Source organism: Glycine max, chromosome 4 (genome assembly GCF_000004515.6).
Source record: "Glycine max cultivar Williams 82 chromosome 4, Glycine_max_v4.0, whole genome shotgun sequence".
Lineage (NCBI taxonomy): Eukaryota > Viridiplantae > Streptophyta > Magnoliopsida > Fabales > Fabaceae > Glycine > Glycine max.
Window position 1 is genome coordinate 14,377,176 of NC_016091.4, and position 19,585 is coordinate 14,396,760.

At 34.3% G+C, this 19,585-nt stretch overlaps 2 protein-coding genes, 2 long non-coding RNA genes and 1 pseudogene across 4 annotated transcripts; 4 read left to right on the forward strand and 1 right to left on the reverse strand.

Moving 5' to 3' along the window:
* Nucleotides 1-420: 420 nt before the first annotated feature.
* Nucleotides 421-1,003, reverse strand: LOC102661303 (laccase-14-like). The gene is made up of 2 exons (XM_006578298.4): nucleotides 672-1,003; nucleotides 421-569 (listed from the first exon to the last, which is right to left on the reverse strand). The coding sequence occupies exons 1-2, from the start codon at nucleotides 907-909 to the stop codon at nucleotides 436-438; spliced, it is 372 nt and encodes a 123-aa protein (XP_006578361.1). The 5' UTR covers nucleotides 910-1,003; the 3' UTR covers nucleotides 421-435.
* Nucleotides 1,004-10,148: 9,145 nt separating this feature from the next.
* LOC100818053 (uncharacterized) lies at nucleotides 10,149-11,252 on the forward strand. The gene has a single exon (XM_006579058.1). It carries the CDS (start codon nucleotides 10,149-10,151, stop codon nucleotides 11,250-11,252), a length of 1,104 nt encoding a protein of 367 aa, XP_006579121.1.
* A 2,220-nt stretch (nucleotides 11,253-13,472) lies between these two features.
* On the forward strand, nucleotides 13,473-18,170 carry LOC113001410 (beta-galactosidase 3-like; annotated as a pseudogene).
* On the forward strand, nucleotides 14,067-17,292 carry LOC121174699 (uncharacterized). Its single transcript, XR_005890992.1, has 6 exons — nucleotides 14,067-14,432; nucleotides 14,531-15,570; nucleotides 15,659-15,826; nucleotides 15,898-16,002; nucleotides 16,104-16,176; nucleotides 16,788-17,292. It is a non-coding gene; the product is annotated as an uncharacterized lncRNA (long non-coding RNA).
* A 688-nt stretch (nucleotides 18,171-18,858) lies between the features above and the next one.
* LOC102661220 (uncharacterized) lies at nucleotides 18,859-19,564 on the forward strand. Its single transcript, XR_413899.4, has 3 exons — nucleotides 18,859-18,954; nucleotides 19,141-19,198; nucleotides 19,437-19,564. It is a non-coding gene; the product is annotated as an uncharacterized lncRNA (long non-coding RNA).
* Nucleotides 19,565-19,585: the final 21 nt, after the last annotated feature.

A 19,585-nucleotide genomic window follows, 5' to 3' on the forward strand; every position in this document is an offset into this window, starting at 1 on the left:
TCCTTCATAATAAGAAATTATTTTTCTCTCTTGTATTCTTTTGTCTTCCTGGGACAGAAATGGACCAATAGTCCAATACTTAGCAACATGTATAGATAATTCATCTCACAGAAAATTGATGCAAATAAATCAATTTTTGTAAGTTAAAGGATCACCAAATGCACCGAACTAGGTTTGTATAGTACATGTAATTGCATGTCATTTGATAGAGAAGCACAAAATCACAATTTGGTAAATACAATTGCCTTCATTTGACTGTTTCACCGGACACAGTTGCGCAACTGAAAAGAAAAATTGGACACCATTGACAAACAAATATTTCCACAAAAGCTTGAGTTTACTTTTTAAAGTCAAACACATGGTCTGTTTCTCTTGTCTGTATTCCACCCTGACTCAACTTATTCATATGATGGTTTGAGATTTACTTAGTCTTCATTAAGAACTAGGGGGCATGTATTTAGGAGGTGGAACCATACTGGTTTGCATGGTACCTCCATCTCTCACAATGAGCACAGTATGCATACCCCAGCTAGCGTGCCTCTCAAGATGACAATGCATGAACCATACCCCTGCAAAAGCAATTTTTTGGTTGTTATTTGATCAATTATTGTTTGAAATTAAATCTTAATTTATGTGTCTGTGCGCTGGCATGTGCATGTGAAAAAATCTACCTGGATTGTTTGCTACAAATCTCATGGCAAGCCATCCATCCTTAGGAAGACCAATGGTATTAACTTCTGGTGGATCAATCAAATTGTAGGATTTTGGGTCTGTCACATTGTTGAAATTTCCTGTCCCCACACCCACCACAAAGAAGCTAAAACCATGAAGGTGCATGCCATGATTCTCTGCAGTGAGAGCACTAGTTCCTTGCCACACAAGTTCAACAACCTCATTATAGTCGAACATTAGCACCCTGGTTCCTGTACTTGGGATTAGAGTATTGCTTCTTGTTCAGTAGCAGTCCATGCTCAGGACAGTAAATACAATTATTATGTTCAGTAGCAGTCCATGCTCTACGATACAACGTATTTAAAGTATTTTGGGCCCACATGCCGGGCAAGGCAAGGCTGTCTGTTGAAATAAGTCCAATGACATTGGAAGCCCTTAGAATTAATAAACTCATGCGCGTATTGACAAAAACAAAAGGTAATAAAATCCTGCACAAAAATATATGAAAACAGTTTATAAATTGCTCAGCTGTACGAAATTTCACATATCCACACAAACAAACAGCTATGTCATTCATCGAAATCCATTAGAATAAATAAATTCAACGATAAAAGTTTTATTTCACCAGTAAGGTTAGTTACATATATAAACAATTAACATCAAGTTATTTGAGACCAAATCATTCTTCACGACTTCTCTCAATGTCCTTCCTAGTCTCCTTCTCACACTTTTCAGCAGACTACAAGTCATCCAATTTATTCTCTTCACCATTGTTTCTAGTTTCCTTTTTTGTACATATTCAAATAATCTTAACCCATTTTTTTGTTATCTATTCAGGTGCAATTATTTCATATCTCACCATTCCTTTTTTTTAGAAGCATATCTTATCATTCCTGTGTGGTAACACATCCATTTTATCTTATTTATGCTAGTCACATTTTCTCTTGTCTCTTGAGGGTGATTCGATTGTGTTCAAATTGCTAAGAAATAAGAAGAAATTTTCAAATTTTTTGTGTAGGACCTATACCTTTACCTCACTCCTTTAACTCATTATCATGAAATACATATAGGATGAGTTTGTTTAAACTTAAAAAAAAATTACTTTATGTGCTATTTAAAAGAATATTTTTTATTAAGCGGATAACATTTGTTTTTTAAAAAACAAAAAAAAAACAATTTAATTTTAAGTAATAGCAGTTTAAACATAAATCAGAAAAACATAAAACTACTTATATTACTAAAAGAAACATTTAAAAAAAAAACTTAAACAAATTCACCCATAATCAAATGTTAAAACATATGGCCCCATTTGGAAGAACTTACAAACAACTTATTCATACTTATATTATCTATAAGTCCTTATGAGAATGTTTGAAAAACTTGTAAGACTATCTTATGAATAATCTAAATAAGATATCTTTTATGCTTATTTTAGTAAGCTATATAGAACAACTCAAAAGGATTTGGCCAAGTAAAAGTCTACTACATCTCTAAGGCTTGAGAGTGTGTATAAGGATACTTCACAAAGATAAAGCATTTCCAAGGTTCCTTAAAATATAAATGTTAAGATGCAAGCATGGACTACTTTTAACAATACAAAATACGTAAAATGAGGGAGTCAAGTCATTAATGTTCTCCTTTCTTCAATAGTTGCTGAGTCTGAATATGGAATTTTCCTAATACGGAAGAACGCGATGTTTTCAGCGTAATGGTGATGCATGAATCAGCTGGATGAGCATAGTGAATCTGAAAAGTTTGGTTCCACACACGGTTTATTTCTTGGCTGGTTTTTGCAAACTTCTGGTTGTCTATCTTTATAGTCACGTAAGCAGGATTTCCATTTGCACATATGCACTGAAAACAAGAAAAACACTGAAAAAAATTAATGCATGCAATGAGTTTACAAAAGGACAAAACTTAGATGCACTTCCTTAAGAATTTTTGGTGATATTCTTCAATCAAAATTTTAGTCTTACCTTGGTAAGCTGCATAATAAAAGTTTGCATTAAGATCAACATGAGTTGTTTTGTTCTTATGCTTGTCATCTTTTTAGGGGGTGATATCCTTGTTATAGAATTTAATTTTACCTATTGCATGAAAGTGAAATGTATTCAAATTTTATGGCACATATTTTTCCCTTAAATACGCTGAGGTAGGTTCTTATTATGGTTAAAGGTGCCATTTTTTTTTTAATTTTTTCTGTTTGTTGTAGATAGAAGAATATAAAGCAGAAATCAATAGACTTGAAGTATCCGAGGCAGAAATTAAAGCACTAGCTGTTAATTATGCAGCTCTATTAAAAGAAAGAGGTATGGATGGTATTTGTTAATTTGGTGTGGTTCATGTCTTGATGTTAGTTTGCTTTTTTATTTGACAATGAGCTGTAGTTTAGCAAACTTTATATGTTATTGTTTTTCAATTTTTTATTTTTATTTCAATTTGGTTGTTGAATAAATTCATTGAACATGTCTACTTCCTCTTGTCTGTTGAATGAGATTGGCCAATTCCTTTCATGAAGGCCTTTTGTAAGAAACTATGTTTTTCTCCCTCCCCTCCCATTCCCTTGTTTCTTCCACTTTGTTTTCTATCTCTTTCCTCGAAGGTCTCAGTGTTTGTGGTTATGTGGTCTGGTCCCTCTTTGTATACCAAAGCCAAATTTCTCTCAAAATCCTTCACCACATTTGCAGATTCTTGTTGATGTTCATATACAATAGATGTAGCTTACCTCAGACTAGCCTTTTGACTATTTTTTTTATAATCTTCTTTCCCCATTATTATTGGTACAACGAATCTGTTGATGCACCTTCCCCATATTGTTGTCCACGGGTTTTGATCTTGGAGGATTTTCATCTGCATTAGCTTGCACGTCATCATATAAGTAAAACCAACTTATATTGTTAGATTTTAAAGTTAAATGTGAAGATAGTTTCTTTAAGAGCTCTTGATCCTTCATACTTCAAATTTGAAACTAAATGGTAAGACAGAATACTCCAATATCCCCTTTACTTTCAAAGATCTGAAAGAACAAAATTCGGTTACTTAAATGAAAGAATAAAATTCTGAGAATTGAGTAGACACGTCTTAGTTGGCACTCTATTACCTTCTTATTTAGAGGTCTTGCCTTGACTTTAGGAATCTTCTCAAGCTCCTCTTACTCTAATTCTAATGAGGTTTTCACTTTGGGTGGGCGGGCTCTTAGTGAAGTTTGGAGTAAAGGTGTTTTTGGTTCTATAATATGATGCTTCCATGAAGGTGCACTGTTTTTTTTTAAAATGAGTGACTATGGATCGAAGTGAATAGGATCAGTTGTTTGACTTGTTTCTAAAAGATACCTTATGAGACACCTCTGTTGAAGTTGTATTTGCATTGTGATGGGCCCTAACCTAAGTTTCCAGCTGAAATTCCTAAAGAAAATGAAAAATGTGAACAATTGAGAATATAACCCCATTTGGAACTTGTGGTGTAACTATATATATATTGTAATTTGTAATTCAATCTTCTATTGATAGCAAATAGTTTACCTTAAACTCTGGTAGCTGTGGTGTACTTGTTGGAATGGGAGGCAAAGTTGCAGTTTGCAAAATCTAAAAAATAGAATAACATTGAGGTGGGAGAAAAGAAAATGGAGTGGAATTGAGCCTAGATTCCTTAACCATAGTCTCGGGTTCAGGCTGGATAGAAAAGAATATGGTTGGTGGGTAAAGGTCGTTAGCTAGATTCTCCGGTGGAGTTATGTTGTTAACAAAGTAACAACTGCTGTAACAGATTGGAAAAGATTTCATGTGTCAATCTCTCCAGCCTGTGTTGGAGAATCAGTGCCCCTTTCTTCATCTCTAATTCTGAAACTCATTATATACTTTCTTGTTTCTTGCAAACTGTATCTGCACACAATGAGTGTCCTTAAATGAAACTACGTAGCGTAAAGAGTCTCAGAAGTTAGAATCCTCCACTCTATTTACTTACCAATTTTGATTAAAGATATAAGATTTTACTTATATCATTAGGACATTCTGTAATATGCAATAACAACAAATCAAAGAGGTTGTACTGTGTTGTACCACTAATGCCGAGTGAGAAAAGCTAGTTCTATTATTTATCAAGTAGCAATTTCAATCCAATGACGTTCATAACCAGGTCAAGTTTTCATTTGTTTCACCATTCCAGCAGTAGCAGAAAATCCTAAAAAATTGCTCAAGTAAATAGACTTTTGCTTAAATAAAACCTACTACCACATCATCCAATTTTGGTAACAGTAAACCATGCAGCCTCCAACTCATGCAACCATATCTATAGTTCCATAAGTTTGAAGGGACTAATTTTATTAGTTAGGTAGAGAAGGCACAGAGTAAGTTACATGGCAAGATATTGGTATAGATAAGAAAAAGGAAAGAGAAACAATAGTTTTCGTTCTTTCCCTTCCTTTACAAGGGGAGAGAGACACAAGGGACTGAGAGGTGGTGGTAATTTTAGAGGGTATTAATGAGTGACATTAAGCCAATAAAATAAAATAAAATTTGCACAATGCACTATAAAAAAGTGGATTAAAATATGCAGAATAATAGAACGTATTTCCCCCAGTGGTACAACACCTTGTCTATTAGAGTTAGAATCTGGTAAAGTTTTGCCTCATGATTCATATGAAGCTGGAAGAGAACAGTCTCCGATGGATCCAATGTTGAAACTTTGAGACACATCATCCCTAAGGACTCTAGATGAATTGACTGGAGAATCTGATGCTTCAATGACAGTGGATTGTGATTCATTTTTACTTTGAGATTGACAACATTTTTCTCTGGATGGTTTCTTATTTCTTCATAAGAATAAACTAGTAACTTTCCCTTTAAATGATGATTTCATACTCTTTGGCTTTGTCAGCTCCCCCGACCCATGTGCTTTACCAGCATTATCACAAACTTGAACAAAATTAGACTTTTTAAATAACTGCAGTACCTTCAATGATGTTTTCTTTTGGATTCGTTTCTTTTGATTATCAGATGTAGATAATTCGATACGACTTTATATTTATATTTTTCTTATAAATCTCCATTTCATTGTGCACATTTAAATACTTAATCTATTGAGGTTCTTCTTACCTTGCAGGGACCAAACACCAATCTCATCAACATTGCTTGGAAAAAGCTGATAAAGCAAGGAGGCAAAGACTGTCATCCAGTTCTGCTTCTGCCAAATCAGGTTCATCACTATTCTGTTGAAGAGCAAACTTTTTTCCGGTAACACTTAATTAAAAGGCTTTAAATATGCTGGTAATAATTTCATTGCAATGTTTGTAGTAACATACTCTTATGTCGTGCTTGTTAAAAATCATTTGGTAGCTCATCAAGTCATCAACATACTTTAGTCTCTCTAGTCTAGTCTCTTTACCAACAGCACTACAAAAACATGGAAAGTATCTTATTCATTTATTGTTAGCGTAAGTATGTTGAAAATTTAGGATAAGTACCACTAAAAGTAGCTATTTTCCTTGGACACATTGCTAACCAACTTAGTTGAGGCAATATTTGAACAAATTTTTTCATAGGCATTTATACAAGAAGAAAATAAAAAGTAATGAATTGAACTCTTTTTTGTAAGTTAAAATTAACTTATACAGTAGCTTTTATTAAAATTGTCTCATCCAATTTTTTAAAAAACTAAGATTTATAAGTTAATTTAAACTTGTAAAAAAATTAATTCTTTTATGTTATTTATTTTATTTTTTTATAAGTATTAGTACAAAAAAATATCCAAATGAAAAAATGTTGGATCAAGTGGCCTCAGAATAATGAAGAAAGGGGGGTTGAATTAATTATTCCTAAACCTTTACTAATTAAAAAATTACTCTTCTTAGGCTTTTACTATGTTGTTAAGGAAATGAAGAACATAAATGAAAGTTAACCAAAAGTAAAAGCGGGAATTAAAGTGCACAACGGAAATTAAAAGAGTAAGGAAGAAGGAGACAAACACACAAGAGTTTTTATACTGGTTCGGCAACTACCCGTGCCTACATCCAGTCCCCAAGCGACCTGCGGTCCTTGAGATTTCTTTTCAACCTTGTAAAAATTCTTTTACAAGCAAAGATCCACAAGGGATGTACCCTCCCTTATTCTCTTTGAACAACCTAGTGGATGTACCCTCCACTAGAACTGATCCATAAGAGATGTACCCTCTCTTGTTCTCAGTCAACAACCCAAGTAGATGTACCCTCTACTTGTAGCACAAAGGATGTACCCTCCAATGTGTTAAGACAAAGTTCTTAGGCGGTTAAACCTTTGAAACTTTGTGAATGGGGATACAAAAGAATTCTCAAGCGGTTAGTCCTTTGAAATCTTTTGTATATGGGAAAGGGAAGAATCAAAAGAATTCTCAGACTGTGTCATTTTGAATTCTTTGACAAGGGAGAAGGGAGACACAAAAGAATTCAGGCAGTTAGTCCTTTGTTCTTTTGGAATAGGGAGAAGAGAGACACAAAAAGAATTCAGGTGGTTAGTCCTTGGCGAATTCTTTTTGGCAAAGGGAGAAGGGAATGAAAAAGATGAATAACACAGTTTTCAAGGTTTAGAAAAACCAGAAAACTTTGGAAAGCTTTTGGCAAAAGGAAGAAGAAGAAGTTCAAAGAGATTCAGAAATCAATTGGCAAAGATTTGTTGTCAAAAGAATTGTTTGAATGAATAGATGCTTGAAATGCAAATCAAAGTCTTACTTTTATAAACTCTTCAAGTCTAGTCAAGAAAACTATTAGAAGAGTTATAACCTTTTGAAAAACTTAAAAAACCATTTGGAAAAGTTATAACTTTTAGAATAACTTGAAAACTATTGGAAGAGTTACATCTTTTGATTTTGTTTAGAAACTATCACTGGTAATCGATTACCAAATCAGTGTAATCGATTACACAAAGCTTTTTTGTGAAAGGATGTGACTCTTCACAATTAAATTTAAATTTCAACGTTCAAACACACTGGTAATCGATTACCAAATCATTGTAATCGATTATAATATTTTGAAATCAATTGAAACGTTGTAAATTTAGTTGAAAGCTTTTTGAAAACCATTTTGCTACTGGTAATCGATTACAATAATCTGGTAATCGATTACCAGAGAGTAAAAACTCTTTGGTAAAAGGTTTGGAGAAAAATTCATGTGCTACTCAGTTTTTGAAAAAAACTTTTTAATACTTATCTTGATTGAGTCTTCTCTTGATTCTTGAATCTTAAGTCTTGAATCTTGATCTTGATTCTTGGAACTTTAATCTTGAAACTTGATTCAATCTTGAACTCATTCTTTGATTCTTGAGATCATCATCTTTTGTCTTGATCCTTGAAGTGTACTTGATTCAATCTTGAACTCATTCTTTGATTCTTGAGATCATCATCTTTGTTATCATTAAGTGTTCTTGACTTTTGAGCTTTTTGTCATCATCTTTGTTATCATCAAAACTCTTTGAATCAATCTTGATTCATCATGAAGCTTGCTTCTACAAAAAACACAAGTAAAATTACTTGAACACCGACTATTTTTCCCTACCCCTCATGTCGTAAGAATTTGACCAAAAATAGAAATTAAATCAATTTGAGTATTGAAAGATTAATAATATTATTTCATTTGTTTATATTGTTTGCAGGATATGAAAAGAGTTTAATTTCCATATAAGGATAATATAAAAAAATTGTTAACCAATCAAGATTCATCTCAATATAATTTTAAGATAATTATTATAAAAAATAATAAATTTATCATGCTTAATAACATGTTATTAGATAATACAATTAAAAATCTGTTCATAGTGTATTCTAATAAAATTTATAAAGATAGAGTAAAAAGAAAAAAGATTTATTCTCAGTAAACGTAGACACCAAAGAACAATAGATAAAAGAGGGGAGATAAATTACTCATAAATATGTACTAGTATAATATAGTATAACAATGTGACAAATTAAATAAAAAAAATATCAAATGGTTGTATTGGAATTTGGAATATCAACATTCAACACTCAATCATAAAGCCTTTAATCTTTCATTTTCCAACTTTACTCTCAAAGATTGCTAGCCTACAAAAGGAATATAAAAATTCAAAGAAAATAATGTCTTCAAGGGACTGGAGATATCAATCTTTCTAGGCTTACACAGAGAGAGGAGGCTTACACATTATTTTCTTGGCTATCTCCACGCCCTAAAAAATAGAGATTAAAATGTGGGGACTGTATATAGAAAGTTGGCTACCCTTAAATCACTACAACCTTTCTTTACCTAATGAAGCTTGGTAGACGACATCGATAGATTAGACAAAGACATTGAATAGTTTGCTAATTTATTTCTATCCATCATTTGAATAGTTTGCATTTGAAATGATATACAAGATCAACATTGAAAAGTTGGTATATGTAGTTACATTGAATAGTACATTGAAGAGTAAATAGTGATATTTTTATTACTAATAAATATGTAAATATATATTTCATTGCTAAAAAATATATTTACTAACAAATAAGAATTAAAGACTTAAGAGAGGTGTAAGAAAAGAAAAGTGGAGTAGTAAAAAGAGAAAAAATGTGTGTAGAAAAGAAAGGGAGGGAGAGATATGTAATCGAGAAAAGGAAAAGAAAATAAAAGGAGATATATGATAGATGAGAAAGGGAGAATAGAAGAAAGAGAGATCAGAGTAGAAATTCATACTACTAAAAGAAGAAGAAAAAAACGTAATTTCTTTCCATTTTAAAATATATTTAAATTATCCTTATTTCACTTAAAATAAACCTCTTTACTGGTTGTACTATTTTATAAACCTTAAACATGATGCATTGTTATTTGAGTATGATTGATCCAGCTGATAGTCTCCCCCCATTGATGGTACAGATTATATGTCGTCATCACGACATTTGTATTAGTGTGTCCCATGTAACTGCATCCCCGCACTCGTTGTCGTTTACATTGAGCATTTGTCGAGGTATGTCTCTATTTTTAAAAATGGTGTGATTGTAACATGTCGTTGTTCAAATATCAGTATTGTTTCATGTTACTAGTTAGTTGCATTATGAGTGAACCTTAGTTGCTCGTTCGAGATTCGATATACCGATTAATACAGATAGTTTGAATTAATCAATGTATTGATTCTTGAATTGTTTGTTTGGACATTTTGGGATGACATCTTTTTATAGTTCAATCATACGTAGAGGTAAATGATCTTTTGAATGATTTGAAGAAATTTCAGTATACTGCATTTCACATTGTTCTTCGGGTGCATATTTGACTGCGGTGATTGTTCACACATTCACCACCTTCATCTTGTGTACATGAAGACCAATACAAAATGCTGCCAAAATTTCATCAAATCACTTGAAAGAGATTTTACCTGTACCTTTGATTCAACTATAAAAAATGTCTTCCTGAATAGGATAAGGCCACACCTTTAATGCAAAAAAGTGAGTTTATCATGCATGACAGATAACTTATTGATTGTCATGAATAGCAAAGATGAAACATGGATCGAAGTTGGATGAAAGCAAAACGAATCAGTGACGAGTATGAGAACGGGGTGGAACAATTTCTACAATTTACTCAACTTAATGCTAAAAGCTTGAGGGGCAATTATTTCTGCCCATGTGTTAAATGTCTTAATGGTAGACGACAGTCAGTTGATGAAATCCGATCACATCTGATATGTTACGACATCATTCCAAATTACACAAAATGGATATGGCATGGGGAATTGGCCGACATTCCAACTGTTTCTCAGTCTCAGGCGGTACACAAAGACAACGGAGAACGTATAAAGGAAATGATCTGTGATATTGGACAAGAGACTTTTGAGCAAGTGCATGCACCTCTGTATGATACAATAGAACGTGATTCCAACACGCCATTGTGTTCGGGGTGCACATCTTTCACGCGATTGTCAGCAGTCTTAGCTTTGGTAAACTTGAAGGCAAGATTTGGGTGGAGTGATAAAAGCTTCACTGAATTGCTGGTGTTATTGAAGAACATGCTTCCTGAACATAACACTTTGCTGAAAAATCATTACGAGGCCAAAAAGATTTTGTGTCCAGTGGGAATGGAGTACAAGAAGATTCATGCATGCCCTAATGATTGCATATTGTATAGAAATGAGTATGCAGAACTACGACAATGCCCCACGTGTGGGGTATCACGATACAAAGTGCAGCATGATGAATTAACTGATGATGCAAGAACAAAAAATTGTCGTCCTGCCAAGGTGTGCTGGTATCTTCCAATAATACCAAGGTTTAAGCGATTGTTTGCTAATGCACATGATGCAAAAAACCTTTCATGGCATTCAGTTGACCAAAAATGTGATGGATTACTGCGACATCCTGCCGATTCTCCACAGTGGAAGACAATTGATCGTTTGTATCCAGAGTTTGGGGACGAGCCAAGGAACCTAAGGCTTGCTCTTGCTTCTGATGGAATGAATACTTATGGTAGCTTAAGCAGCAACCACAGTTCGTGGCCTGTTTTACTGATGATTTACAACCTTCCCCCCTGGTTGTGCATTTTGCGTAAATACATTATCCTGTGTATGATGATCGCGGGTCCAAGGCAGCCAGGGAATGATATTGACGTGTAGCTTACGCCGTTAATCGAAGACTTGAAAAAATTGTGGGAAGAAGGGGTAGATGTGTGGGATGCAAATGTGCAGCAGACGTTCAGGTTACACGCAATGGTGTTTTGTGCTGTTAATGATTTTCCAGCATATGGAAATTTAAGTGGATACAGTGTGAAAGGGCATCATGCATGTCTTATCTATGAGGAAAAAACAAGCTTCATCCAACTCAAGCATGGAAAGAAGATAGTATATACCAGACACCGAAGATTTCTGAAAGCTTTTCACCCTTATCGACGATTGAAAAAAGCTTTTAATCGAAGTCAGGAGAATGAAGGCCCCCCGAAACCATTAACTGGAAACCAAGTTCATGATCGGGTAAAGGACATTGTAACCGTGTTTGGGAAGTCCCAGAAGAAGACATCATCTCCCAACAACATGTGGAAGAAACAATAAATATTCTTTGATCTTCCATACTGGTCTGATCTATATGTGCGTCATTGTCTAGATGTTATGCATATGGAGAAAAATGTGTGTGATAGTTTAATTGGTACTCTTCTTAACATTATAGGGAAGACAAATGATGGTTTGAAATGTCATCAAGACTTGGTTGACATGGGAATACGAGAGCAGTTGCATCCCATATCACAAGGTCGGCGAACATATTTGCCCCAAGCATGCCACACAATGTCAACAGTAGAGAAGAAAAGTTTTTGTCAATGTCTGCGGAATGTCAAAGTTCCACAAGGATACTCTTCAAATATCAAGAGCCTTGTCGCCCTTAATGATCTTAAGTTAGTTGGCTTGAAGTCTCATGATTGTCATGTCTTAATGCAACAATTATTGCCTGTTGTGATTCGCGGCATCTTGCCTGACAAAGTTAGGGTTGCCGTAACCCGTTTGTGCTTTCTTTTTAATGCCATATGTAGCAAAGTCATTAATCCTCACCAATTGGATGACTTAGAGGATGAGGCTGCCATTGTCATTTGTCCGTTGGAGAAGTATTTCCCACCATCATTTTTTGACATCATGGTTCACCTAATTGTTCATCTTGTGAGGGAAATTTGGTTGTGTGGTCTTGTTTTTTTGCGATGGATGTATCCAATTGAACGTTACATGAAAGTGTTGAAGGGATATACCAAAAATCAATACCAACCAAAAGCTTCCATTGTAGAAAGGTATGTTGCTGAAGAAGCTATTGAGTTTTGTTCGCAGTACATGGAAACAGTTGAAGCTGTGGGGGTACCGAAAAGTCGTCATGACCGGACACGAGGAGGTCAAGGGACACGAGGCTTCAATGTTGTTACCATGAGTCGACAAGATGTGCCACAAGCGCATTTGTATATCTTGAATAACACACAGGAGGTCGTTCCATACATACAAACTCAAACAATATATGGCATCTATTAACCCAAAATTGAACATGATGAAATTGTTGCAAAATCATAATAGAACTTTCATAAACTGGTTTAAAGAAACAATCATGAGTGATGACAATGCTTCCAAAACATTAAGATTGTTGGCTATTGGTCTGAATCTAAATGTCCCCACTTGGAAGGGGTATGACATAAACAATTATTCGTTCTATACAAAGTCACATGATGATAAAAGTAGTGTGCATAATAGTGGGGTGATGGTGGAGGCTCATTCTGAGCACTTTTCTAGAGCATCTGATAACAACCCAATTGAAGCCTCAATGCCTTACTTCAGAGTTATTGAAGAAATCTGGGAGCTTGATTATAATCAATTTAGAGTTCCAGTATTTAAATGTAAATGGGTTAATGGAAATACCGGTGTTCATAGAGATGAAATAGGATTCACTTTAGTAGACCTTAACAAGGTAGGCTACAAGGAGGAACCATTCATTATGGCAGAACAAGCTAGGCAAGTGTTTTACATCCAAATGATTGTAGATTATCAATGGTTCTACAAGGAAGGCCAATTGGTGTTTGGGAACAAATTCATGATGCGTCCCTTGACATTTGTGAGACTCCTCATTTTTGCTCAAAAATGCCTTCAATACGTGAACAAGAAGAGGTGGATGACGTACATGCGATTCGTCATGATCATGCTGAAGGTTTATGGGAAAACATTGCTCCTTAACCGCATTGTATCAATGTAATGTTACAATATTATGTTATTTGTTATTGAGTTATATGTAACTTTCATATTTATTTTGTGTTGTGTACATGTTATTTTTAATCGTACCAAATTAATCAAAATTTGTTTCATTTGGACAGCGTCATGGTGACACCGCCAAGGTCCCCTCCGCAGTTAAATGGTAATAGGGAACCACAACCTACGAAGACAAGACAAAGCACACATCTTAGATAGCTGACTTTAAGAAGTTTAGATTAGCCTAGACCAACAGTTACTGTGGATCCTGCAACTAGAAGAGCATCAGGCCCAGAGAAGCAAAAGTTCCACAATTTTTTAGGGGTCATAGCTCGAGAAAAGATCCCGATTGTCCACAGCAATTGGAAAAATGTGCCGAAAACTCTTAAGGACATGGTATGGGGGGACATTTTGGTAAGTCAAGTTAACAGTTTGATGTATTGAAACATCATGTTTATTTTCGAAAAATTGTTTACATGCACTAAAATTGACCTAATGAATATTTAATGCAGGCTAAATTTGATATCCTAGAAGCTGAAAAGGCAAAGAAAAAGGTAATGTCCACGGTGGCCACTAGATGGAGGCAATTTAAGTCTTCATTAACCACTAAATTTGTCTATGCTGAGACACAAGGCGGACAAAAAGAAAATCCTTCAGTAAAATATGGTATGGATAAACAAACTTGGGATGAATTTGTTGCAAGTTGCAAGACCCCGGATTGGCAGGTTACATGTTTGTTCAATTTAGTTTAAATATGTTTAGAAATGTACATTTTTAACAATTAAATACATTCAAATAATATATGGTTAATGACAGGAAATTCAAAAAAAGGCACAGGACATCCAAAAAAATAATGATTGCCCCCACATACTGTCTCGGGGGGGGGGGGGTTATGACTTGCTTGAGAAAAAACTGTTAGCTGAAAAAACAAAGCAAAGACAGTAGGAGGCACTTTTGACTGAGAATCCACTGTTTGATCTTGAGGAGCCACCATCTCCCATTAAAAGGCACGTGAAGTGGAAAATGGCTCGAACAAAACGATATGGCCATATGACATCAAAGGCGGCACAAGAAATTTCGGATAGAATTGTGAGTTGGAGCATGATTATAATCAATTTGAAAGTAATTTTTGTTTGTTTTATAATTAGTACCTCATTAACTCTTTCAATATGTCGTGCTTCTTATAGGACTCGTTAGAAGAGCAGATGACGCAAGGTAGTTTTGTTCCCCATGGTTGGGATGACATCTTGAATACGACCATTGGGCGACCGGAACATCCAGGTCGAGTTTGTGCAGCGGGATTTGGTATGACCCTTACTCAATTTTATGGTAGGGCAACACGTACCTCGAGTAGTTCCTCAGCAACACTAATGCAGCAACAATGGGTTGACATTATTGGAAACATAAAGGAACAAGTAAGGAATGAATATGAAGAACAACACAAGAGGAGTCTGGAGGAATTTAAGAAGGAGTTGTCCAGTCAGATCTTCATTTAGTTAAGTCAGATGGGATCACAATACTCTCCCCTTATTGTGGTGGATTTACAGGCATTGGCTGCATGTCTTAGCACTAAAGGAAGTAATGTAGAAACTGCTGATGTTGACCCATCAGGCAGCAAATATGTGAGTTTAAAACCCACTATGGGGTTATACGTGCAACGACAACATACTACGGTGTTGGTGGCATTTGGGAAAATATGTGAGGGGGGGTCTTCCATTCACAATGTCACTTATGCTGATGATGTTGTAAGGGTGAGTGTTATAGAAGGTGACGCCGAAGTGCCCTTCTCGACATCAGAGATTCAATATGTCAGGCAGGCTCTTCAATCATTCATTGCATGGCCAACAAATCTTGTGAAAAAAATGTCACATGAGGTAAATTTGGTGTTATTATATTTGCTGCATTTGTTTGTTTACATGGATATATGTTAGTTTGTGAGATTATGTAAATTGTTGTTTTCATTACACATTTATGAGTCCCATACTAGTCCAAAGAAACTTCCCGAAACAGATGAAAGGGGGACGAATGATTTTGAACATGATTCGTTGCGTCAACTGGTTAAGAGCCTATATTACATGTACGACAAACCTGTTGAGTTGAAGTGGGATGGAAGCAAATTTGGGCTTCCAAATGTTGATGCTTCATTCTTCTTAACATTCTCTGATGTAAATGAAATAGTAGCAGGATACAAATGTTTGAACATATCTATACTACAGTTATGGATGTTGTAAGTAAATTTAATATGATTCATTGTTAAGTAGTATTCTGTATGGTATGCATCAGTATCAATTTTTATGTACTTTTTATCAAAGCAGGTTTTTGGATGAGTGGAAGACAACTTTGGGTCATGCTTCCGTGTATGGATTCCTTTAGCCACAATCGATACACCATGCAAAGGACCGACGTGCTGAATGTGAGCATTACTTACAAGCATGGCTCAAGGAATCTCAATGAGAGGTGTACCTAGGAGCTTACTTAAATCAGTAAGTAATATTAATTCAAATGGTTATAAATAATGTTGAAGTTCTGCGTACCTAATAATTGTTTATTGTAGGGGTCATTGGCAACTTGTAGTACTGTGTCCTGCGACCAATGTTGTTGCATGGTTTTGTTCGTTACGTAAGAAGCCTGATACTCATATCAAAATTGCAATTAACAAGTAAAGTTTTGTATTGTCCCTCATATCATGCAATGTAATATTTTTTGTGAACCATTTTTTTATCATCGTATAGATGTTGATCCTGCTATTATTATAAGCAGTGCAATGAAGACAACAAACACAACTAAGGATGGTACAAATAATCAAGGAACTCCTAAGTGGATTGAAGTCAAGGTTAGTGATGCAATTAATGCTTATTTTCCAGTATTGATCTTCAAATGATATCCTCAATACAATTGTTTGATCGAATTATTATTTATATTGAATTTAGAGCCATGCTCAAAGTGGAGGGTATGAGTGTGGCTATTACGTGATGCATTGGATGTGGAGCATCGTTAGTGGGGGTTTAAAGAATGATTGGAGCATGGTATGCTCAAATGATAACCTCAATACAATTGTTTGATCGAATTATTATTTATATTGAATTTAGAGCCATGTTCAAAGTGGAGGGTATGAGTGTGGCTATTACGTGATGCATTGGATGTGGAACATTGTTAGTGGGGGTTTAAAGAATGATTGGAGCATGGTATATTCAAATGATAACCTCAATACAATTGTTTGATCGAATTATTATTTATTTTGAATTTAGAGCCATGTTCAAAGTGGAGGGTATGAGTGTGGCTATTACGTGATGCATTGGATGTGGAACATCGTTAGTGGGGGTTTAAAGAATGATTGGAGCATGATATGTTTGATTTAACAACTTGAAATTACTATTTCAGTAGTATTTTGATTGATTTTACATCTTCATTAAGTACACCCTTTGTATTGTTCATATTTTGTAGTGGTTTCTTGATGGAACGACGTTAGACAACGAAACAATTACAACAATTCGTCAGAAATGGGCAGTATATTTTCTTAAAGTTCAAAGCAATCAATGTACAAAGTCCTAGTTGACATAGGAAATTTTTTGGTTATTGTGAACATTACAGAGACAAATGTCAAAATATTGGCTTGTATTTATTTGGAAATATATTTATGAAATTTTGTGTTTTGTTGTCTCTACAAAATTGTTGGGCTGAGAGAATGGAACTTGTTATTTTAATTTCTTGTGATTAAGGGCAGATGGAAGGATATCAAGCAAGGGAAGACCCTTAGGTTTTCAGCGGACCTTTTGAAGTAAATCACAATTATATTATTGACAGGTCTATGGATGATTAAACAGGATATCCAAAATAAAGGCTATAAATATGTTTATTTGAATAATATTGGATTTAAGAAATTTTTTATTACAAGGGTTGTTTATTTTTGTTTTATTGTTGCAGATGACAAATAAAGTTGGGAAAGAAATTTTCCAAAGGGCTGGAGAACTCAATGTGGTAGTGGGCTTCATGTGTATGCATGTGTTTTTACTTTCTCTTCATAGCATTTAATTTTAATCTTCAAATCATTGCTTTCTCTTCGTACCACTAGTGGCTATGACTAATGAGCTTTTCACTCTAGATCTAGTTTGAATTTTAATGGTGCATTCATGATTCACGATGTGTTTGTTGTTTTAGATTGAGAATGAATATGGGGCATAGAGTAAGTTGCAAGGAGCTGCTGGTCAAAACTATGTGAATTGGGCTGCAAAAATGGTTGTTGAAATGGAAACTGGGGTCCCTTGGGTGATGTGCAAGGAAGATGATGCACCAGATCTAATGGTAAGCATTCTCACTCTTCATCTTCAAAGTTGTATAATACTAAAATGAAATCTTCTGATAGTCCATTAGCATACCTTGGTTTTCTTTTTGGTTTTTCTATGAATATTATGATTATTTTAATCTTCAGTGACATGTAACTTATTAAAAAATATAGAAAATTAAAAGTAGCACTCAGACAGTTATGTGTTCACTACATTTCTTTTGTTAAATTAATTTGTTTCATCTTTGGGGTAACAGATAAACACCTGCAATGGCTTCTATTGTCATAAATTTACTCCAAATAGACCCTATAAGCCTATGATTTGGACAAAGGCTTGGAGTGGCTGGTAAACATTTTTTTTACTATGACAGTCAAATTTAGAAATGAGGAAATGAAATGTTATGGGTGGCATAACTTTCTGTTAAATATGAAGGTTTACAGAATTTGGAGGTCCAATTCACAAAAGACCTGTCCAGGATTTGGCATTTACAACTGCTAGATTTATAAAACATGCCATGCAAATAAGGAAACGGATCTATGATTGAAGTTCAAAATCAATATCTGTAATTGAATTAAAACATTCATAATTTTTAAATTGAAAAGAAAAAATATTGTAACTATTTAGTGATTAAGGATTAAATCGAAATGAGTAATAATTTTATTACTAAATAACAAAAAGATGACATTCATGCAAATTAATAATTATTGGTTTAAAAGTAGAGTTTAATGTGTATGCATACATTATTCTTACTTAATTAATATTTAAGGGTATGGTAGAACCTCCACAATCCTTGCAGCCAACACTAGTATACCACCAGTCACCAGATTATCTCCCAATCATTCCTGGAAAGAAGTTAATCACGAATCCAGTTTTTTTTTACTACCACCAATCCAGTCATATCTACCAAAATAACTGGAATAGAAGTGTTTTTTTTTTTTTTTATAATCACCAATCCTAAATTTCAACTTTCAACCCACAACAGAAAGCTTTGCGACATTTTTTGAAGCAAATTAAAAATCAAATCAGTTGAGATATCATAAATAGAAAACAACTAAATTATCTCTAATTTGTTATTTTAATTTATAAATTAGTTTTTTATTTTGTGTTATCTCCACCCTTCTTCCTCTATAAATACAAGTTAAGAGAGAAACACTTGAAATCGTACAGACAGAATTCAAACAAGCATGTCCCTTCCTATTAAGATTTGTCTTCTTTACTTGACCTGCCTCACAGTTTCCTGCTTTGCAGAGCAAACTTGAACCTTAATTGTAAATGCTAAAGGATTTGTGAGAAAAATTCCAGATACTTTCTTTGGAGCATTTTTTGAGGTATAATTTAATTAATTACTTTTTTTTGGTATATTTTGAAGAATATGATTTTTTAGAGTCCAGGAAGATTTTAGAGTGTGATTGTAGGATGTTTTGTTTGCAATAAATGTAACAAAGGATGCAAGTGATTATCTTTGGTATATAGTCAAAATAAATTGTGAAACTCTATTATATTATGTTCTGCAGTGCACAACGATTGAATGACCTGGGTGATGAGTCTAGATTGCTTCCTCTTTGGAGACAGGTACTTATTTCCTTTTGTTTTGCCACAAGCCTGCTAGTATTAGAGATATTTTATTTTATCTTAAAAAAATGGTGCTGATGCCATGGTAGAATCCCCCTACATACTTTATTCTCAATACTATTCCTAATCCTAAGTGATACTCCTGGTGGCTATGCAAATGTCATCTCGGAATTGATTTTTTCTGCAGTTTTTGGCTTGCCCTATTGTTCTACTTATGCTACTAAATTATTGATCACAGGCAGAGCCTCGATTCCTATGGAACAATTATATGTTAGAAGTGCTTATAGATAACAAGGTAGGTTTGTGGCAATTTTATTTTTACCTGTTCAATATCTTTAGTTCTTATGCATTTTTATATTACTAACCAATAAGTACGCAATCCTGTGT